The sequence below is a fragment of the Myxine glutinosa genome, chromosome 8, assembly GCF_964187855.1.
Source record: "Myxine glutinosa chromosome 8, kmMyxGlut1.1, whole genome shotgun sequence".
Lineage (NCBI taxonomy): Eukaryota > Metazoa > Chordata > Myxini > Myxiniformes > Myxinidae > Myxine > Myxine glutinosa.
Genome location: NC_136268.1, coordinates 153,233,930 through 153,258,162, shown reverse-complemented (window position 1 = coordinate 153,258,162; position 24,233 = coordinate 153,233,930). Strand labels below are relative to the sequence as shown.

Genomic DNA, 24,233 nt, shown 5'->3' with positions numbered 1-24,233 from the left:
CCCCTCTGGGCTGGTGCTCCTGCCTCACACCTAGCTCGGCTTCACGAGGTTGAATCTAAAGCATTCAGATTCATTGGAATCTCCCGCAATGAAGCTGATTCTGACTCCTCTCCGGGCTTGCTCCGTCCGCCTGGCTCTGTTCATGCTCTGCCCCCCAAATATTCCTGCAGGACGCACAAGATCTGCCAGCAACCCTCTTCTGGTGAAACTGCCAAAATCAAAACTATCTGCTCACCTTCACTCTTTCATTGCTATTTTCTCCTTTTTTTTTTTTTTTTTTTTGTATACTGAATCGAGGCTCGTGAAAGAGCTAACATTTACTTCACAAACAAATCAACCAGACAAACAAAATATATAAAAAGCGGGAGCGGAAAACAAGATGGGGAGAGAAGGTGAAGCACACAAACACAACATTTGAGAGCAGGGAGATGTGTGGAAGGGAGAGGGCTTGGGGGGAGGAGGCATGGGAAGGGGGGGGGGTGGAGGGAGAAGTATAAAACACAAGGACACCAATGACTTCCAGGACAGAAGTTGGTATTTCAAAAAAGTGGAATTGGGGTGAAATTAGCGGGGGTAGAAAAGATCAAGGTTTTGGATGGGGGAAGATAAGAGATGGTGGTGAACAGCTGTTTTAAAGACCTGGAGGGTGGAGTGGGATTGAAGAGAGTGAGGGAGTTTGTTCCAGAGGCGGGAGAAAAGAGGAATGAAGGAGTGAAGGTGAGCAGAGAGTCTTGATTTTGGCAGTTTGACCATAAGAGGGTTGCAGGCAGATCTTGTGCGACCTGTAGGAATATTTGCGGGACAGAGCCCAGAGAGAGCTGGGGGGGCAAGGCCAGAGAGGAGTCGGTAGAAGATGGAAAGACCACCAACCTGCCTGCGGTGAGTGAGTGAGAGGCCCTTGGAGTTAGCTTCATCGCGGGAGATTCCAATGATTCTGAATGCTTTGGATTCAACAGCGTGAAGACGAGCTAGGTGTGAGGCAGGAGCACCAGCCCAGAGGGGAGAGCAGTATTCCATTGAGCTGCGGATGAAAGCCTTGTATGTGGTGAGGAGCTCAGGTGTGCCAAGGAAGGACTTCGCACGACGGAGGATGCCCAGTCGGCGACTGGCTTTGGAGGCCAGATTTGAAATGTGGTTTTCCCAGGAAAGATCATGGCAGATAGTGAGACCCAAAAGCTTGAGTGACAGAACTTCTTGGAGAGGATTATTCAGAAAGTGGATGGGAGGGTTGTCCAGTCAGTCTTTTCGGAGAGACATCGTAAGAGTGTGAGATTTGTCAGGATTGAAAGACATGTTCCACTTGTTTGCCCAGTCTGTGATTTTGTCCAGGTCTGCAGAGAGTGAGGAGGCAGCAGACTGCCGATCTGAGGGATGAAGAATGGAGCGACAGAGAGTAGAGTCATCAGCAAAGAGATACAGAGGATTTTCAAGAGAGTCAGAGAGATCATTGATGAAGACCAGAAAAAGGACAGGGCCTAGAACACTGCCTTGTGGAACTCCAGCCTGAACAGGAAGAGGAGATGAGAGAAACCCATTCAGGGCCACACGTTGACTACGACTAGAGAGGAAGTCCGCCAGCCATGCGTGGAGATTTCCATGGATACCAAAAGAGGAGAGTTTGGTGAGCAGAGCGGGGTGCCAGACCGTATCGAAGGCACGTGATATGTCAAGGGAGACTGCTCTAATTTCCTGTTTGGCATTGAGGACCTCCATCCATTGTTGAGAAAGCAGAAGCAGCATGTCCAGAGTAGAGTGTCCATGTCTGAAACCAAATTGATGATCAGAGATCAAGCCATTGGAGAAGAGGAAAGATTTCATATCTGAAGCAATGATGGATTCCATGACTTTGCTGATAATTGGGAGAAGGCTGATTGGTCTGTAGTTGCTGGGATCTGTTTTTACACCTTTTTTGTGCAAAGCGGTGATGTTGGCAGATTTCCAAGCAGATGGAAGATGACCTTGAGCAAAAGAGAGGGTGAAGAGAACAGAGAGAGGGAGTGAAAGAGCGGAAGAACAGGATTTTAGGACCCGTGGGCTGATGCCGTCAGGTCCAGTTGCAGAATCCGAGTCGAGGGTTGACAGAAACTTTTCCACCTTGTCAGGAGGAAAGGACACAGAGTCCAGGAGCAGCTGGGTACGACTGGGTATGGTGGGTACAGAGAGGGATGGGTTTGGGACACAAGATTTAGAGGCAAACACAGAGTTGAGGCATTCAGCTTTTTCGCGTGCGGAGTCAGCCGTGTGGCCATTTGAGGTGAGGGAGGGGATGGAGGGGGAACAAACACCAGAAACAGATTTGACCAGACGCCACCAGGATTTGGAAGAGGGAGACAGATAAGAGAGTTCGGTCCTGAGAACGGAGAGATATTGTTTCCTGGCTCTCCTGAGCGTGGACACACACTTGTTTCGGGCTTTGTGAAAGGAAATGAGATTTCCTTCCGTTGGATTTGCTTTCCAGGAGACGAAAGCAAGTTGTTTCTGGGCAATAGCCTCACCACAAGATTCCGTGTACCATGGACGGGAGGAAGGGTATGACAACAGAAGACGAGATGGGATAAATCTGTGCATGAGAGAGAGCAGTTTGCTTTGGAAGAATTCCCAGGAAGAATTTATGTCAGAGGCAGTAGAGATGGGAGACCAGTCCAGATGATTGATGGCTGCTTGAAGACCGTGCCAGTTGGCCTGAGTGAAATGCCAGACTCGTCGACGCTGAGGAGGCTCTCTGAGAATGGTCAGAGAGATGTCCACTTTAACAAGCACATGATCAGAAGAGCCGATTGGAGCAGAAGAAGAGCAGCAGACATTTTCAGGGAAGCTAGTCATAACAAGTCCAGAAGAGAAGATGCTCCGTTGACTGAAATCCGGGTCGGGAAATTGACAGTTTGTGTCAGTCCCAGTGAGTCACAGAAGTCCTTTGCTGAAGAGCCATGGCTGGTGAGAGAGGTACCCACACCCAGCCAACTGGCATGGTGACAGTTGAAATCACCACATATGAGGAAGAGAGAGTTGGGATGGGTAGATAGAAGTTGGTCCATATTCTCAGACAGCGAGATGAAGATGGAGTCATCACTGTTTGGTGGACGGTACAACACACATATGAACAAAAGGTGGGAGCGAAGGGGAAGCCGTAGCCAAAGGTATTCCTGGGGGTGAGGTGGAGAGAGGGCAGTGCAGGGCGAGTGAGGAAGAGAGTTTTTTATAAAGATAGCAACCCCACCTCCAGGACGAGGCTCAGGTCTATCATACCGGAGTAGGGAGTAACCTGGGAGAGATACCAAGGAATCAGAGACATCGTGAAGGAGGAAAGTTTCTGTTAAGCAGATCACGTCTGGTTTGTCAGAAGCAACCTGTATGGAGAGATCAGACATGTTTGAGCGAAGGCCCCGGATGTTTGAGGTCCATACTGTTAAGGAAGAGGAAGGGGGAGCATCGGATACAGAACAGGGGGGGGGGGGAGCGGTAGGGTAAGATGTGGAAGAGGAGGAAGAGGTAGGGAGAGCTGTTGAAGGTGTGTCAGAGATTACAGAATAGCTCGGAGAAAGGGAAGGATGGGGCAGACAAAAGGTTTGATGGTGATTGGGAGAGGTGCAGTGAGGTGTTATTTGACGAGGGGGAAGAGCGAGGCAGAAGGTTGAGGGAGATGAAGGTGAAAGTTGGAAGGGGGAAGAAGCGGGGAGGACGCTTTGAGGGGGAGGGGTGAGAGGGGAGTCTAGGAGGGGAGGAGTGAGGGAGAGTCTCGGAGGGGAGGGGTATGGGGGGAGATTTGAAAGGAATGGGTGATTGGGAAGATTTGGAGGGGAGGGGCAAGGGTGAAGATTTGAAAGAGATGGGTGATGGGGATGATTTGGAGGGGATGGGCAAGGGGGTAGATTTAGAGGGGAGGGGTGATGGGAAATGGGATTTTGGGGTGATGGGATTTTGAAAAATGTACGATTAATGGGAAACGAACATTTATTGCAAAATGAGTTTCTTGAGACATTCGAGTCAAAAATACGTTTGAGGACGCTGGAGGGAGGATGGAGTGCTGGAGAGTTTAGGGAATGAATGAAAGATGCACTATAAGAGATGGAATTTTTTTTTGGAATGAATGGATTTGGTGAGCAAGTCGAAAGCATCCTTTTATAGAAGAAGAAGAAAAAGGTGTTATAGAATATGACAGAATACAGGTCTTCAGGGTTCAGATGAGACATTTTTTAACAACGTGATCACAAACAGCATGGTCGAAGAATGAACGAACGAACAACTAAGAACGAATAAACGAATAAAAACGGAAGGAAATGTTTTTGGGTTTTTTTTTTTTTTTTTTTTTTTTTGAGATTTTAAAACAAGGACATATGGGATGAAAAGACCGTGAAAACAGAGACCGGAAAAAAATTTCAGCGTGATCGGAGAACCGCTGAGACAAAAACAAAGCCTAAAGCCAAGGTTGGACACAGTAGCCTAGTACTACACTTAGGCCTCAGAATACACGATGAGAAAGACCGACGATTCTGTACACAGGTACAAAAAACCAACGCCAAGAATACTATTAAAGACACCCCAATAGGTACATACAAGACCAGTTTCGACAAAAACACAATTGTGAAATTGCCTTGGAACAATCTCCCACACTCTCTTCAATCCCACTACTCCCTCCAGGTCTTTAGAACAGCTGTTCACCACCATCTCTTATGGCTGTTCACCATCTTCCCCCATACAAAACCTTGAACTTTTTTATCCCGGTTAAAACGCCCTGAATCCGCATCTTTCAATCCCCAACTTCTTTCCTGAAATTACTCTCCATTCCACAGATCTACCGACGTCCCAGTTCTCTACTGTTGTTGTGCTTGTGTGCTTCCCTCTCTCTCCCCCTCTCGTCTCCCGCTACCTTCATTGTATGTTTTATGTGTATGTGCATGTTTTCATGTTCAATGAGTTAGCTCCGACACGGGCGTCGATTCTGTATAGGAAAAAAATATTTAAAAAAATTGTAAAGAACTCTCCATGAGGAACAACAGATGTTAATGGTGATGTCATCGGCTCCTCCATTATGACATCATAATTCGACAAGTACAAAACTTCATCTGATCAAGATAAAATTTATCGAGCATCATCTCGGGATAAATTGGTGGAGAAAAAAGAAATGAACACGTCATTGGTCATGTGGTTCAGCCGCCATATTTGTTTTAACACAAAAGTCTTAAAAACCACTAAAAACACGTACTGGTGGGGACTGAAATCTCTGATTGCTCTTTCTTGTTAGGGGACCATTGGTACCCGTTTGAAATTGCTAAGATTATTATTATTATTATTATTATTATTGTTATTATTATTATTCAGATTCCATGAAATTTGTTGGTGAACTACAGGCCAAACCGTTCATCGTAGGAATTTGAAACTTTGACCATGTATGGTACACCACTTCACTTGATGCTTATCCTCAGTATGACATTATAGGTCACTTGACTTGGCGGCCATATTGGATTTAATACAAACCTTTAAAATGTATCTCTGCCTTCATTTTTCGATCGATTGAGTTGAAACTTTGACCACTTGTAGTATATCACTTGATTGGATGCATATCCTAAATATTATGTCATAGGTCATGTGACCTGGCAGCCATGTTGAATTTGATGCACACCTTTAAAATGCATCTCCTTCATTTTTTGATCGATTCAGTTCAAACTTTAAACAATCTGATCCGGGCTGCCGTTGTCAATGACTGGCGTGCAATTGTCCAATCAGGGTGGGGCGTCTTGGTCCCCGGATCATCACTGCTCGCAGTTTTAATTGGTTCACGAGTTATCAAGTGACCACTATATTCATCATGTGTGTGCGTCTGTCTGTGTGTCTGTGTCTGTCTGTCCGCAGCATAACTACCCGATGATATCATCCGATCTTGATGAAACTTGGGTGGGAGGTTGATATCATGATCTAGTTGTGTCCTGCCTAGAGTGGGTGTATTGCGCCCATTGTGGGCGGAGCCACGCCCAAAAAATATGTCTTTTTAGGGGGTAATCGAGTTCAAGCTACATCTTCTCCGAGGGGTTTGGTGGAATCTGACAGGGGTTTCGATATTTGGTTCGGCCAATGTCATGTCTCGTCCCACGGAGCTCGATTTTTCATTTTTCCTTTCCCCTCCACCCCCCCCCCCCCTTTTTTTTTTTCATTTCATTTTTCACCGAATTTTCGGTATTGTGTAGCTAACTAACCTCATAACTGATTATACATTATTTTCTATCTCATTTCAAGGTCAGTAACCTTCGTTTTGACATTTCCGGGCCTGGCCGGTCCGGGCCTGTTTCGGTTACAGTCCGTCCTTCGTCATTGAATACCGCTCGCTCGTGAACCATCGTCGTCTCCTGACTTGCTTATTTTGTAATTAGAATGCCATGGAATGGAAGGACCTATTAAACTGCTCTATACACCTTAACATTGTGCACCTTTGGAAACATGGGAATTTTTCTGGATTCTTTGGAGTTAATTATCAACTCAGGAGATCATAATTAAATCTAAATCGATGTGCATTTTAAACTTAAAAATATAGAAAGGATCTTTTTGAGATAGGATATTCTAAATCACATTTTGAACAGCTTGCAGGTCTCTGCTGCTGAGCCCGCCGGGGAAACTTAAAGCTCTTTCATATGCACCACATATAACTTCCTGACTATGCCACTGCCTGTGGGTGCTATTATTGACCTTTGGCCCTGGGCACCACAAACCCTAACTAAGTCACAGTGTCACTCTTTCCTGCTCTTGGTGTGTTTTTCTGCTTTCCACTATTCTTTCTGGTCCACCTCTTCCTTGATGTTCAACATTGTATACAATTAAAAAATGTGCTTGTTCAAATGGAATATGTTCATAATATTTTTTTAAAGTTAGATTATCTTCTTCCAGCAGTCACCAATGCTTGCACAAAGAGCCTTTTAGATAGATTACAAGCACATAATGACAAAATAGATTTAGTGTGTTAATTTTGCTATTATCTAAATATGTAATGGTACTACTCAGTCTCCTAACCATTTGAAAGGTGTGTTAAAAAAAAAAACCCTCAAATACTTTCTCATATTGTTGCAGATGATTTCATATAAACAGGTCATCAGACAATGAAGAGTTTCAATTCTTTTTCTCAATCCTTAGAAGAAACATCATGTAAAATATCCTTGTAATATTCTTGAAATCGACACAAAACATTTACATGAAAACCCGAATAATTTATTGTATTCATATGGAAAATAACTGCTTTCTTAAGGTACAATACCTTAGAAATGAAAAAGAAGCAAAGTGAAGTGGGATGCCTCAGTTGCATACCGAATACATTTCAGCGATGCCATCATTTAACATCAAAATTGATCAATAGGGAGATGAGCCAGGTGAGACAAACCTCAAACAAACTAAGTTCATAAATCTTTGGAGAGATCTCTCCCCATAGATTAATTATCGAAGATTATGACCACTAAATGGAAATGATATAAGTGAAATATTTATATATATATATATATATATATATATATATATATGTTAAAACCTACCCTTTAAAACCTACCTTCCTCAGAATCCTATTATGAAGGGGGATAGACATCTGGACAAACACACAAACTCAGTGTTTTATATGGTAGATTAAAGTATCGGTGTTTCCTCTCGACTTAAATCACTCATGTTGCTGATGCCAGCATTGAATAAATAGCTAATGCGGTCACTTTATTAAGTCAAGGATTCGACAAAATAAGCTCAATGAATTTGATAGATATCTGTATTTCTTTGCGCACGTTTCACCGTGCCAAGGAAGGGGCCGGTTATGGGAAGAAGTGGGTCCAAACGAGATTAATCTCACGGAAGTTTCGTTTGGTGGTTTGACTGTGTACAAGCACAGTATTTATTGTTGGTGTTAGCACTTTGAAGAAATTTTTTTTGACTCTCGTGAGTTTCTACATTTTGACTCTACTGATTCTGAAAAATATTTTCTCGACACTGGCATCTTCCACAATAGTACTAAACCATTTTTAGCTATTGATAAATTTGGGCCAAATTTAAGAGCTTCTAAAAAGCAAAAACGGCAGTCAATTTGTTTACATTAATATTCGTATTGTTTACGTTAAATTGGCAGCCCAATACATGCGGCATATCCAGAGTAACTCGCCAAAACAAGACAAAGCCAACAATATCCCCCCTCCAAACTCCCCCCCACCCCCTCGACCCCTCTCGCCTCGCCTTGTTTTTGTTAAGCATTCATACTGAACACATTTAGGCTTTTGATGAAAAACATATCGTGCAACAGCATCATGATGGCAGCAAGTTACGCAAGACCGACCTTCTAAAATCTGTTTCTTCTGCTTTTCAAGGTTGCAGGCCACACAGCTTGACGTGGCAATATGCCAGAAGCCACAGGACACCGTGTTATCCTCAGAATCCTATTATAAATAAGCTGCTACTTGTTGAGAAGGAATCCATGTTGAAGCTTTGAGTTCAAAATATTGTCAGTTGTTAACTTGTTTGTTAAAAAGAGGCCATTGTATGCTGGTCGCCTGACCAAATTCAGACTTCCTGCACTTTTAATCTTTTTTTTATGGGATATTGCCCGCCGCAAAGCCAGAAGGCCACTCGAGCTGGGGGCTACACAAAGAAAACAAAAGCAGAACAACCAGCCCCTTGGATTGAAACAAGACAAATGTAAAAAGTTGTCTCTTCGTGGAACAAAAAGGGCTGGGAGGGGTTAACTGGTCTGCTTCGAGACAACAGTGCCTCCACCCCCAATTACTTCTGGAGCACTATTCTCCAGAAGGCACTGCATTAGCAGTGCAGGTGAACCACTCCAAATAGACAACCAGTAAGCAGGTGCTGCTCCCAGGGGATGAAAAATACCTCATTTACAAGGTTGGCATTTTAAAAGGTGAATCATGTGTGTTTGTTAGGAGTTAGGTTAAAGCAGGAAGCACATTTTGCAAGGAGGACAAGACATTTTAAAAGTTATTTGGTGTTGCTGCTAATATACCAACCATTAGGCTCACTCAAACCTACGTGATATCTCTCCCTGTCCTCATGTTCTCCAGGAGGCATGAACTGCATGAACAAAGCACATGGATGCCAACACATCTGCATAGAAACGCCGAAGGCTGGAGCCGCGTGTGAATGCCGCCCTGGGTTTGAGCTGGCCAAGAACAAGCGTGACTGTCTGCGTATGCTTCCTTTACTCACTTCTACACACTCCACTGCCATTCACATTGCACCTCATTGCACACACACTTCCTATTGCATGCTTTTGATGTTGACATTGTGAGTGTGTGTGTGTGTGTGTGTGTGTGTGTGTGTGTGTGTGTGTGTGTGTGTGTGTGTGTGTGTGTGTGTGTGTGTGTGAGCTACAGCATATATATATATATATACAGTCATGTGAAAAAGTAAGTACACCCCATGTAAAGTTTTGCCTTTTTCAACATATTTCAACATACAGCTATTTGATCTTCATTTCAACAATATTGATAGATAAAGGTGATATAATATAACAAATATCATGAAACATTTACATTTTGTAGTCCATTGTATAATTTAAATAAACATAAATACAAAAATTTGCATGTAGAAAAAGTAAATACACCCCATGAAATGTTTTATCTTTTTAACATATGTGGACATATCAATATTTGATCTTCATTTAAACAGTATCTATAGATAAAGGTGATCTAATTGAACAAAAAACAATGAAGAATTGACTTGGCAATAATTTATTCAACAAAAAATTGTTGGACAGCATGCACAATTGCATGCACAACTCATTTCAAATCCGGGCTTTGACTAGGCCATTCCAGAACCCTCCATTTCTTTCTTTTCAGCCATTCCTTGGTGGATTTACTGGTATGTTTAGGGTGATTGTCATGTTGCAAGGTCCACCTTCGGTTGAGCTTCAACTTTCCGACAGATGGCCTCACATTATCCTCAAGCACCCTCTGGTGCAATGAAGAATTCATAGTGGATTCTATGATAGTGAGCTGCCCAGGCGCTGATGCAGCAAAGCTGCCCCAAACCATATTATTTCCACCACCATGCTTTACAGTTGGTATCAGGTTCTTGTGGTGAAATGCTGTCTTTGGTTTTCGCCAAACATGTCTTCTGGTACTGTGGCCAAATAGCTCTACCTTTGACTCATCTGTCCAGAGCACATTGTTCCAGAAGTGCTGGTCTTTGCCTACGTGTTCATTGGCAAACTTTAGTCTTGCCCTGATGTTCTTTCTGGATAGCAAAGGTTTCCTCCTGGCACACCTCCCATGTAGATCAAATTTGTGCAGCCTCTTTCTAATGGTAGACTCGTGCACTTTGACATCAACAGTGGCAAGAGCTACCTGTAGGTCCCGTGATGACATTCTGGGGTTCTTAGAGACTTATTTCAGCATCTTGCGGTCTGCTCTCGGGCTGAACTTGCTGGGGCGGCCTGGCCTGAACAAGTTGGCAGTTGTTTGGAATATTCTCCACTTGTAGATGAGCTTCCGGACAGTCGAATGATTGATTTCAAATTGTTTGGAGATCTGTTTAAATCCCTTCCCAGACTCGTAGGCATCTATAACCTTCTTTCTGAAGGCCTCAGAGAGCTCTTTTGATCTAGGCATGGTGACGCCGCACACTTCAACAACAAAGAGCAAACCAAACTAAATGTCTGAGGTTTAAATAAGACAGGTTCCTCCAAGATCCTCTCTAACGATGTTCTAATCATTTGCACCTGAGCTGGTGCACCTGATTCTAATTTTAGGTATTTGAAGTAGTGATAAATGTGGGGGTGTACTTACTTTTTCCACATGCGAAATTTGCATTTATGTTTATTTAAATTATACAATGGACTACAAAATGTAAATGTTTCATGATATTTGTTATATTATATCACCTTTATCTATCAATATTGTTGAAATGAAGATCAAATAGCTGTATGTTGAAATATGTTGAAAAAGTCAAAACTTTACATGGGGTGTACTTACTTTTTCACATTACTGTACATATATATATATATATATATATACATACAGTAAAACTTTCTCCAACGCAGGGGATATGTTCTGGGATAACCTTGTGTTGTTGTGTTGGAGGAATTCGCGTTGGAGGAATCATTAAGCGTATGGGGAAATTGGGGATATGTTCCAGGCTCCCAAAAAACTGACCTTGAAACAGCCTTTCTTGATTTTTTTTTTTTTTACATGTTTCTTTGTATGGAGTGGTGCGGCATTATTAAAGATACATTAAAATAAGTGTTAGTATCATAATAGTACTGTATTATTGCAAAATAACTCACCTTATTGTGAGGTGGTTGTTGGAGGTTTGGGTGATGATTTGCTGGTGGAAGGAGTTGAAGTGCTGCAGGTAGCTGTTGAAGTAGGCCTAAAGAATTGTGTTCGAGGCACTTACTTTGCCTTCTGTTTTAACTCTCTGTGAAGTTCTGTGTTGGGATTTAAAGCTGACTCTTTGACCCACATGAACTTCAGGCTTCTTTCCATAATTGGATCTGTTCTTACAGAAATTTCTCGGGCAGTTTTTGTTGCCTTGAAGAGGTCCTCCAGCAGTTTGGTGGTGAATTCTGCCTTTTCTGGCTCTTCATCATTTTCTTCATTGTCTTATTCATGAGACATCTGGGTCACAAGTTCTTCAGTGGACAGTTCTTCCCCATGGGACTTTTACAGTCTTCTACTTCTTCTTCTTCCATGTAATCAAATCCGAATTTCAGGATATCAAAATCTTTGGGATAACGCCGGCGTTTTTGTCGCAATTAATCCAGAATGTAAAATCGAACTGCGATCGTGATGACGGCAGGTGGCGCCTCGTATCATCGTCTGTATAAATTATCTTCTTCAGGTAATTGTAGATGCTAATGGCCTTTCTTCTTATAATTTAATGGGCCCATCCACTGGGGCAGTTTTCTGGTTCTGATCTTCGATCCAGACATTCAATCCTTTCTCCATTTTTTCAACAAGAGTGGCTCTCCTGCCGACCTATGATGTTGCGATGGAGGCTAATGCACGAACGCTGGAACGGATTTTATCTTCGGTCTCCCGTACCATCCTAATGGTCGATTCATTCACGCCATATTGCCTGGCCAAAGATGAAGCAGAAACTGATGGTAATTTATTCAGGATATCAAGTTCGACCTCCATTGTCATGGTTTTCCTCCTCTTCTTGTCTGGTTTGTTCAAATTTGGTCTTTTGGGAGCCACGATCGACGTAAGCTCACTTGATGGCGGCAGGTGGCAGCTCGTGCCGCGCGTGCATATAAATTAAATAGTAATGAAGCAAGGTAATAAGGAATAAGGAAAAAGAATAAAATCTTTGGGAAAAAGCTGGCCGTTTTGTCGCAATTAATCCAGAATGTAAAATCGAACTGCAGATCATGATGACGGCAGGTGGCGACTCGTATCATCGTATGTATAAATTAAATATTAATTAACCCTTGTCCACACAAGGGGTGTTTTTTTTAGCCTTGTATTTAGCCTTCGAAGACCTCTGTTGTGTGGACAAGGGTTAAGTAAAGTATAGTACAGTAACAAGGAATAAAAATAATATAAATCTTTGGGAAAACACCAGCCACGATCGCGTAAATGCGAAACACACCCTCACGTTCGGGACGTTTTGATGCATTTAATTCAGCATATAAATTGAAAACCGCGTTCAAGAAAGTTTTACTGTATATACATATACATTTACGATGCATATATATATATAGATATAGGCTAACCCCAGCTCTTGCAGGGAAAATGGCCTTAAAATGCCTGTTGTTGCTTTGTTGTATATGTATATATTAGTGGTGTATGCTTAAACGTTGTGTACGCAATAACAAACCATGCTTTGTGTGTAAGTACATAATCAATAGAAGCTTTCTATTTTTGTTTTACAGACGCATTTACTGTTTTTACGTACATTTTTATTTTTATTTCACAGTTTACAGTTATATGAATGATCGTTTTAAGCTTTTAAGGCCATTTCCCCTGCTAGAGCGGGGGTTGGTCTTGTGAACCCCATGACAATCATGGTTCCCTGTTTGAGGCAATGTTTATTTTATGGCCGGATGCCCTTCCTGACGCCAACCCTTGGTCACGCTCTTACGATGTGCAGGGATACGGTGTACCTATTCTAAACCGGGGTACACACCAGGATCATTCATCCCAGCAAGCTGGTACTCAATTTGCCGACCTCGGAAGGATGACAGGCTGAGTCAACCCCCCTTGCATTAATTCAGCTATCGGCCGGGATTCGAACTCAGGATCCAAAGCCTGTGCCCTAACAGATAAGCCAACACCAGGCTACAGTTTACAGTTATAGAAATTACAATTTTCAAATGCTAGATATTGATTGAGGTTTTTAATTTATTTTTATTTTTTACGTTTACGTTTTTTTTTCAATGCATAACTTTTAATTTACGGACGGTTTCCGACGGTTCTGGGATTTTTCCGGTGTACCGGCTTCGATGTCCATTGGCATGCCAAATTTAAGCTTTTTATGACACCTGGAAGGTACCAAATATTAATATCAGTCTGTCAGTGATTAGGAAGCGCTTTATATATACACTACATGGCCAAAAGTATGCGGACACCCTTTCTAATTAGTGGATTCGGCTGTTTCAGTCACACCCATTGCTGACAGGTATATATAATCAAGCACACAGCCATGCAATCTCCATCGTCAAACATTGGCAGTATGATGGGCCATACTGAAGAGCTCAGTGTTTTTTAACGTGGCACCGTCAAACGATGCCACCTTTCCAACAAGTAAGTTTGTCATACTTTTGCCACCATTCCATCTGCCTGGCTGGAGCTGCCCCGGTCAACTGCAAGTGCTGTTATTGTGAAGTGGAAACGTCTCAGAGCAACAACAGCTCATCCGCGAAGTGGTAGGCCACACAAGCTCAAAGAACGGGACCGCCAAGTGCTGAAGCGCGTCGCGCGTAAAAATCATGCAACACTCACGACCGAGCTCCAAACTGCCTCTGGAAGCAACGTCGGCACAACAACTGTTCGCCGGGAGCTTCATGAAATGGGTTTCCATGGTTGAGCAGCCGGACACAAGCTGAAGATCACCATGCGTAATGCCATGCATTGGCTGGAATGGTGTAAAGCTTGCCGCCATTGGACTCTGGAGCATTGGAAACTCGCTCTGGAGTGATGAATCACGCTTCACCATCTGGCAGTCAGACGGGCGAATCTGGGTTTGGCGGATGCCAGGAGAACACCACCTGCCCGAATGCATAGTGCCAACTGTAAGGTTTGGTGGAGGAGGAATAATAGTCTGGGGCTGTTTTTCATGGTTCGGGCTCGGCCCCTTAGTTCCATTGAAGGGAAATCTTAACGCTACAGCAAACAATGACATTCTAGATGATTGTGTGCTTCCAACTTTGTGGCAACAGTTTGGGGAAGGCCCTTTCCTGTTTCAGCATGACAATGCCCCCATGCACAAAGCGAGGTCCATACAGAAATGGTTTGGCGAGATCAGTGTGGAAGAACTTGACTGGCCTGCACCGATTCCTGACCTCAACCCCATCGAATACCTTTGGGATGAATTGAACGCCGACTGCAAGACAGGCCTAATCATCCAGCACCAGTGCCCGACCTCACTAATGCTCTTGTGGCTGAATGGAAGCAAATCCCTGCAGCAATGTTCCAACATCTAGTGGAAAGCCTTCCCAGAAGAGTGGAGGCTGTCGTAGGAGCAAAATGGGGACCAACTCCATGTTAATGCCCATGATTTTGGAATGAGATGTTCGACGAGCACATACGGGTGTGATGTTATGGTGTCCACATACTTTTGGCCATGTAGTGTTTAATCTTTATATATTAACAAATGGGAGCACACTGACTCTAAATGAGACATGACAATGACGTCATTCACAAAAATTATGTCGACACATCACCTCCATTCTCGGATGGCGTCTTTGTATGTATGTACAGTCACGTGAAAAAGTAAGTACACCCCATGTAAAGTTTTGACTTTTTCAACATATTTCAACATACAGCTATTTGATCTTCAATTCAACAACATTGATAGATAAAGGTGATATAATATAACAAATTTCGTGAAACATTTACATTTTGTAGTCCATTGTATGATTTAAATAAACATAAATGCAAATTTCGCATGTGGAAAAAGTAAGTACACCCTTGGCTCTAATAGGTGGGATTGCCCCCTTTGGCAGAAACAACCTCAAGTAGGCGTTTCTTATAACCGTCTACCAGTCTCTGACATCGACTGGGAGAAATTTTTGCCCACTCCTCCATGCAGAATTCTTTCAGCTGTGCGATGTTTGAGGGGTTTCTTGCATGCACAGCTCGTTTCAAATACCCCCACAACATCTCGATGGGATTTAGATCCGGGCTTTGACTTGGCCATTCCAGAACCCTACATTGCTTTCTTTTCAGCCATTCCTTGGTGGATTTACTGGAATGTTTAGGGTCATTGTCATGTTGCAAGGTCCACCTTCGGTTGAGCTTCAACTTCCCGACAGATGGCCTCACATTATCCTCAAGCACATTATTCTGGTACAAAGAATTCATAGTGGATTCTATGATGGTGAGCTGCCCAGGCCCTGATGCAGCAAAGCTGCCCCAAACCATAATATTTCCACCACCATGCTTTTCCACCATAATATTTCCATCAGGTTCTTGTGGTCAAATGCTGTCTTTGGTTTTCACCAAACATGTCTTTTGGTACTGTGGCCAAATAGCTCTACCTTTGACTCATCTGTCCAGAGCACATTGTTCCAGAAGTGCTGGTCTTTTCCTCGGTGTTCATTGGCAAACTTTAGTCTTGCCCTGATGCTCTTTCTGGATAGCAAAGGTTTCCTCCTGGCACACCTCCCATGAAGATCGAATTTGTGCAGCCTCTTTCTGATGGTAGACTCGTGCACTTTGACATCATCAGTGTGCAAGAGCTACCTGTAGGTCCAGTGATGACATTCTGGGGTTCTTAGCGACTTCTTTTAGCATCTTGCGGTCTGCTCTCGGGCTGAACTTGCTGGGGCGGCCTGGCGTGACCAAGTTGGCAGTTGTTTGGAATCTTCTCCACTTGTAGATGATCTTCCGGACAGTCGAATGATTGATTTCAAATTGTTTGGAGATCTTTTTAAATCCCTTCCCAGACTTGTAGGCATCTATAACCTTCTTTCTGAAGGCCTCAGAGAGCTCTTTTGATCTAGGCATGGTGACGCCGCACACTTCAACAACAAAGAGCAAACCAAACTAAATATCTGAGGGTTAAATAAGGCAGGTTCCTCCAAGATCCTCTCCAACCATGTTCTAATCATTTGCACCTGAGCTGGTGCACCTGATTCGAATTTTAGGTATTTGAAGTAGTGATAAATGTAGGATTGTAGGGGTGTACTTACTTTTTCCACATGCGAAATTTGCATTTATGTTTATTTAAATTATACAATGGACTACAAAATGTAAATGTTTCACGAAATTTGTTATATTATATCACCTTTATCTATCAATATTGTTGAAATGAAGATCAAATAGCTGTGTGTTGAAATATGTTGAAAAAGTCAAAACTTTACATGGGGTGTACTTACTTTTTCACGTGACTGTATATACGGCAAAAAATTTATTCCGTAAGCTTAGTTTCTGCGACTGTGATGTATTTGCAGAAATGATGATAATTTCGATATGTGAGCTCAAGAAATGAGTGAAGGAGAAATTATCCCATTACAATTAATCAATGATGTTTTGAGTGGAGCTATGCAGGTTTCTCACGAAGAGACTAGGATTGCAAAGAAAAAAAACTCCAGTTGACGTATTTCCTTTGCATGACGTACAATTTGACAACTAGCCATATTGCAAGATCTGTCGGGTAGAATTTCAATCTTATCTTTAATGATGAAGCCACTCAGCGGATATTTGGTGACCATCCCATTCTGGAAAAAAGAAAAAAATAAGAATTTTTTGAAATAAAAAAAATTTTGGGAATAATTTGAAAAGGAAAGATAAGAATTTCAGAGCAAACCTAGTTCGCTCTTGCTTTTCTACCAATTATGGCTGAGCAGAACAATTAGGTACAATGAGATATAATCGCCCCAGCTGTCAAACATGTCATCACGTTGTGTCGTGGGACACCATTAAATGCCCAAGAGGGACATGGCAGTCACAGGATACTTTGACTCCATTTCTCGCAACATTACATATGCCTTGTCATTGTGACCGCTGCAGCCAGCTCTTCATTGGTTGAATCAATGTCTGGCAGACAGAGTGGCTGAGCATTTATGATCAATACACCGAAATACAATGGGAGGGTTGACAGGGTGGCCGAGAGGTCTGCGCACTGGCCTCAAAGCTGTCTAGTACGGGTTTGAATCCCGACCCAGATATAAACTGTCATCTCAGTGTTTCACAGACAGGGTGAATCATCAATGTGTGTGCTGTCCATTGGATGGATGATAAACGGGCGTCTCGTCTGCCAGCATTCGTTGAAAAAGGTGTCCTTTGTGAAGAGTAGGCGAGCTATCGCCACCATCTTGGCCAAATTCCAAAATCATATCGTAACCTACAGACGGGCATTGCATTTGTGGCGCAGCTCTGCCCTCAAACGATTATGCCATTACGCAGCCATGCTCTGCATACGAAAGAAGAAGAATACGATGGGTCTTCCTTCATTTCAGTTCCACAATCAACACAAAGAACGATCTCCAGGTGTGTGTTGTCAAGGCGTGCTCCGGTGATTTTGATAGAAAGTGCTTATAGTTTGTGAGTGCTATACATCACCAGGTTACATTTCAGACCATTAGTGTTACATTTCAGACCTTTCCTTTATTTCAATATGGTATGGAATCAATTAAGCATGCACGTGGCAATATACAACACATATAAGCTTTGTATATTAGTGAACATGTAAGCACATAAAATATATAAGCAACACATATAAGCAACATAACACATATAATATAAACAAGTCAGGAGACGACGATGGTTCACGAGCGAGCGGTATTCAATGACGAAGGACGGACTGTAACCGAAACAGGCCCGGACAGGCCAGGCCCGGAAATGTCAAAACGAAGGTTACTGACCTTGAAATGAGATAGAAAATAATGTATAATCAGCTATGAGGTTAGTTAGCTACACAATACCGAAAATTCGGTTCGATTCCGACAACTTTGAAACTTTGACCTTTGTGACCTTCAAAGGTCAAAGGTCGAAGATTCTGAAATATGTTGGAAAACTTGTATTTCATGACGTATGTGATAATATAAAAACATGTACGACATTTCACCCTATCAGGAAGCGAACAATGTAATAAAACCATCAAAAATCGACTTTTCTAAATTTCGTGACATTGTGACCTTGGGGCGAAAATGAAAATTAAAGCTCCGTGGGGCCAGAGACATGACATTGGCCTAACCAAATATCGAAACCCCTGTCAGATTCCACCAAACCCCTCGAAGAAGATGCAGCTTGAACTCGAATACCCCCTAAAAAGACATCTTTTTCGCGGGCGTGGCTCCGCCCACAATGGGCGCAATACGCCCACTCTAGGCAGGACACAACTAGATCATGATATCAACCTCCCACCCAAGTTTCATCAAGATCGGATGATATCATCGGGTAGTTATGCTGCAGACAGACAGACAGACACACCCATGACGAATATAGTGGTCACTTGATAACTCGTGAACCAATATATTCGTATATGTAGCTTTTTATGTTTGGGCTTCTCAGTACTTTGACAAAGGACTAAACCTGAAATGTTAGGGATTTGATTTACCTATGACTGTGCAGTGAATATTTTGACTCAAACTTTTCCTTTTAACTTTTAATTCATACGTTTTGTATATTTGACACAGACTACTACATGTATATTTGACACAGACTACTACATGTATATTTGACACAGACTACTACATGTATATTTGACACAGACTACTACATGTATATTTGACACAGACTACTACATGTATATTTGATTAAGGTAAGTTTGTACCACCCATGCATGATCCGCAAGTGTGTTATCCTGCTGGAAATAAATCTCATTGGCTAGTCCGTTGTTCAACTTTAGGTTTGAGGTAATTCTCCAATGTGTGTGTGTGTGTGTGTGTGTGTGTGTGTGTGTGTGTGTGTGTGTGTGTGTGTGTGTGTGTGTGTGTGTGTGTGTGTGTGTGTGTGTGTACCCCTTCATTAGTCTAGGTTTTAAATGCTTTGAGTTGTGCTTTAGGAGGGATTTGAGTGGGAGGGTGGGGGGGGGGGGGGTTAAGGGGCAATCTTTGAACATGACTGTGTGTCAACCGGTGAAAAGACCTGAAAGACTGCCCAACTTCTGGTTTTCATCAATGATCTCTCTGACTCTCTTGAAAATCCTCTCTATCTCTTTGCTGATGACTCTACTCTCTGTCGCTCCATTCCTCATCCCTCAGATCGGCAGTCTGCAGCCTCCTCACTCTCTGCAGACCTGGGCAAAATCACAGACTGGTCAAACAAGTGGAACATGTCTTTCAATCCTGACAAATCTCACACTCTTACGATGTCTCTCCGAAAAGACCGACTGGAAAACCCTCCCATCCACTTTCTGAATAATCCTCTCCAAGAAGTTCTGTCACTCAAGCTTTTGGGTCTCACTATCTGCCATGATCTTTCCTGGGAAAACCACATTTCAAATCTGGCCTCCAAAGCCAGTCGCCGACTGGGCATCCTCCGTCGTGCGAAGTCCTTCCTTGGCACACCTGAGCTCCTCACCACATACGAGGCTTTCATCCGCAGCTCAATGGAATACTGCTCTCCCCTCTGGGCTGGTGCTCCTGCCTCACACCTAGTTCGTCTTCACGCTGTTGAAACCAAAGCGTTCAGAATCATTGGAATCTCCCGCGATGAAGCTAACTCCAAGGGCCTTTCACTCACTCACCGCAGGCAGGTTGGTGGTCTTTCCGTCTTCTACCGACTCCTCTCTGGCCTTGCCCCCCCCCCCCAGCTCTCTCTGGGCTCTGTCCCCCAAATATTCCTACAGGTCGCACAAGATCTGCCTGCAACCCTCTTATGGTTAAACTGCCAAAAGCAAGACTCTCTGCTCACCTTCACTCATTCATTCCTCTTTTCTCCCGCCTCTGGAACAAACTCCCTCACTCTCTTCAATCCCACTCCTCCCTCTAGGTCTTAAAACAGCTGCTCACCACCATCTCTTATCCTCCCCCATCCAAAACCTTGATCTTTTCTACTCCCGCTAATTTCACCCCAAATCCACTTTTTTGAAATACCAACTTCTGTCCTGGAAGTCCTTGGTGTCCTTGTGTTTATACTTCTCCCACCCCCCCCCCCCCCCTTCCCACGCCTCCTCCCCACTGCTCTCAAATGTTGTGTTTGTGTGCTTCCACTTTTCACCCCATCTTGTCTTCCGCTCCCTCTTTTGATATATTTTGTTGGTCTGGTTGATTTGTTTGTGTAATAAATGTTAGCTCTTTCACGAGCCTTGATTAAGTATACAAAAAAAAAAAAAAAACTCCCCAAATCCCCCAAATTAAAGAGTGCCCAAAAGACTCCAAGGACCCAGAAGACCCAAAACACCCAAAATGCCCTGTACACTGTTAAAGACACAAAATACCATGAAGACCCAGAAGACCCCAAGGACTCTGAAGACCCAAAATACCCTGAAGATCCAAAATACCCCGAAGACCCAAAATACCCCGAGGATCCAAAAGACCCAAACAATCCCAAGGACCCAAATGACAGAGGACCCAAAGTACCCCAAGGACTCAGAGGACCCCCAAGGACTCTGAAGATCCAAAATACCACGAAGACCAAAAAGAGCCTGAAGACCCAATGGACCCCAAACACCCAAAATACCCCAAAGATCCAGATCAAGGACCCAAAATACGCGAATGACTCAAACGACTCAAATGGCCCAAAAGACACTGATGAACCAGAAGAATTAGAATTGAACCAGAAAAAACCAGAATTGAACCAGAAGACTACAAAATGTAAATGTTTCATGATATTTGTTATATCATATCACCTTTATCTATCAATATTGTTGAAATGAAGAACAAATAGCTATATGTTGAAATATGTTGAAAAGGTCAAAACTTTACATGGGGTGTACTTCCTTTTTCACGTGACTGTATATGTATATATGCAGTGTATGTATACATATTGTCGTGCGAATACCCTCCGGTTAATCCCAAGGCTCGCGAATGACCGAACGGCTTTAATTGAGGCGACGACCAACTCGGATTCGGCTGTAAAACGCGGGAGGAAGAAGTGAAGAGGAAGAGGCGGAAGCGCTTACTGATAGCGATCCAACCGCAGCTCCGATCCTGCAGGGGAATTAACTCAAAACGGACAAGATTTTGAGTGGAACGGGAAAATAATGCAATGGTTTATTTTACAAGAGATAGTGGGACAGGAAAATATGCGCCGGTAATAAAATGTCCTAAATCGGGATCCCGCACACCTCACCTCAGAAACGAGACAAAGGAAAATGAATTACAAAAATAACTGTCCGTCGTGTAATGGTTCGTGGGTGCGAGCTTATCTGTCTGCAGTCTTGTCCACCGTCCAATGCGGCTCCAAGCTCCGGCGCGAGGAAGCCCTCCGTCCACTTCGTCCACGCTCTGCTCAACCCCGATCCAACGCCCCACTCCAGGCTCCTCGTCGACAGCCCACGAGGTCCGTTCGCTCACAGCACCAAAAGCACCGAGCACCAAGAAGATGGCGAACCCACGACCTCCAGGACCTCTCAAGACGAAGAGCCAAGGACGAACAACGACAAGCGGAGGGCCAGCACAACTCAATACCAAGCGCCAAGTCTCAGCACGACGCAATACCAAGCGCGAACCGTCAGCACGACTTCATCCCCCAGAGCAAAGCGCAGAAAGAAGCCCACCAGCAAGTCCTTTTGAAACCTGGCATGTCACGTCAGTTCTGGCGCGCTACCAACCAGAGCCTCGTAGCTTCCCGCCGTCTGCCGAACCTCCTCGTGCCTTCCGCGCTGATTCGCTCAAGGTTCGTGCCAACCAATCACAGTCCTCCTGGGTGTGGTTGCCAGCCTGCCCGGTGTCTGAAGCCCACGCCGGTGTTGTACACGGCCGTTGCCTGTTTGTCTTCCACAGTCTTTGTAAGGGAAGGGAATTTAATTACTGTTGCGCACTAAGGATCTATCTAAGTGTTTATATGAGTGCATTGCCATAAGGGACACAGGTTTGACTACAGAGGGGACGACGAACAAAGGAATCTTATCCATAATCCCTGCACTATTTAGCACGCCCTGCTCCCTCGTAGCGGGGACACCAATACAGCTTATCCCGACAAACCGGTCTAAACATAGAACTTATTACAGGTAGATTCCCTATCGCGACAGTCGGATACCTACCTATACAGATCTATCTGGCTCTAGATATTCCTCTGCCCAAATTCATAACGCAGCCCCCCCCCCCACCCCCCCACCCCCCCTGGACCCATAGCTCCTGCTAGGTTCACTTCAGGCGCTACCATTCCAGTCTTAACACTTACCGTCTCACACTTAATTAACCTATGAAATAAATCAGGAGGGCTGTGGGAAGTGAGCCGGAGCTACTTACCTATTCTCCATAACATGCTAATCCCCTTGCCAATCATGCAATCAAATATGTACAATTATTTCGTTGGTAACTCCTGTGGTGGGAGGAAACAAACAACACACAAAAATCCTACCTTACCCACAAACCTTAACCTTAACCAAAAATTCAAAAACTCCAATAAACATTTGTACATACCCCCTTCCTAAAGACCGCATCCCCCGGTGGATGCCACAAGACGCAACCTTACCTGTGGGGCCATCCCAATGCACCCCTAAATTTCCACAGGCCCTGTCCTGGTGTTACAGGTGAGTGATATGGCTCGGTGGATTTCGCCCTCATTCATGCAACACAACCCCTTAACCACTCATACACATTTCAAAAATCCTTACACACAAAATCATTTCAAGCACTTATTTCAACCCCCCCTGCAGGACCATGGCATTGATGTTGTATACATGTGTGTGCGTTTCTTTTTACTAGGCAGCGGGGAGGTACTGCACAAGTAAGATGGTGGGGGTGCTTCAGTCTGTGGTGCCCGCAGTCCCAAAAACGAGTCAACCGACTTAGAAGTTCATTCCCCCCCCCCCCCCCCCCCTTTACCTCTTGGCCCTGTGACAGCCGAACGGGCCTTTCCGCCGTTACCCCGCCGGTGAGGGTCTCCACACACCAGGCCCCGTGGCCTCCTGCTTCAGCACGGCTACCTACACGGGTCGCCGGGAGTCTCCCTTACCCCACGGCGCCCAACCAGACCCTCCACAGACGAGCTCCAATTTCCAGATACCACTGGCTGCCAGGGGTAATTGCTGCATAGGGGGGGTCGCAGGCATCTCTCCTCATAGCTTTATCTGTACCTGCGGACACACACACACACCTTCCCCACCCACAAAATCCCAAAACACCTTTCCTCCCCTGCTGCCATTCCATTTTCCAACACAATTCCATAGATGGTACAAAAGAGTTGCCATGGCCTGCCTCATGTGAAATCCCCGGTTCACATTTTACCATTACACATTTTCAAAACACAACAATCACTCATACTCAATGTTCAACCTCACGACCATATAGAAACACATAACCTCTACACATACACAAACGCCACCCACAAGACTCTGTGCCACCCATTCCATCCCCCTCAACGGCCATGTCATCACTCTCACCCACCCTCAACTCCAAATTACATGTCCCCCATTTCCGTAAGCAAGTCCTGAAGCCTGGGACAGTAACCATCAAGGCCTTACCTTTACCTTGATGAGCAGGTATTTACCGGTTGGTCAGGTCCAAAGTGCCATCCACCCTCAAAATCCCAAAATTTTTCCTTGGACCAATCAAATTATTCCAAATTTCTCTTTTGTCCCCACTACACTGGCAGGTATGTGGGTCCGCATCGAACGGTGAACCGTTCTAAACAACTACCTGTGGCTACAACAGCTCCGCACCTCCACCGTGCAAGTAACATAGGGACAAGGTGAGTCAACAAAATGCCAACATGGCCCATGAGTGTCCATAAGGGTGCGGCTCATCATCCATCCTTCGGCCCCCTGCGAGGAACACAGCTGCACCAGCCCCAGCTGGCCAATGTGGTGAGCACCTGCTGCCAACAAACACTACCGCACGGACAACCTCGGCCCTGGGGGAGATGGTCGCAGTGCGTGGCATTCCCCTCACGTCACCACGCCGCCCTCGTCCCCCAGTCCACAGAAATGCAGCCCCCCAGTGCCCGCCCACACTTGACCACACCAAGGTCCAGTCGACAGCCATGCTC

At 44.2% G+C, this 24,233-nt stretch overlaps 1 protein-coding gene across 4 annotated transcripts in view; it reads left to right on the top strand.

Moving 5' to 3' along the window:
* The window catches only part of LOC137433036 (signal peptide, CUB and EGF-like domain-containing protein 2), a 398,204-nt gene that overhangs the window by 118,040 nt on the left and 255,931 nt on the right, over nt 1-24,233 (top strand). For all 4 annotated transcript variants that reach the window (XM_078783854.1, XM_068125439.2, XM_068125442.2 and 1 more), the window contains exon 5: nt 9,030-9,155. In XM_078783854.1, the coding sequence (XP_078639980.1) occupies nt 9,030-9,155 (126 nt within the window). The remainder of the gene's footprint in view (nt 1-9,029; nt 9,156-24,233) is intronic.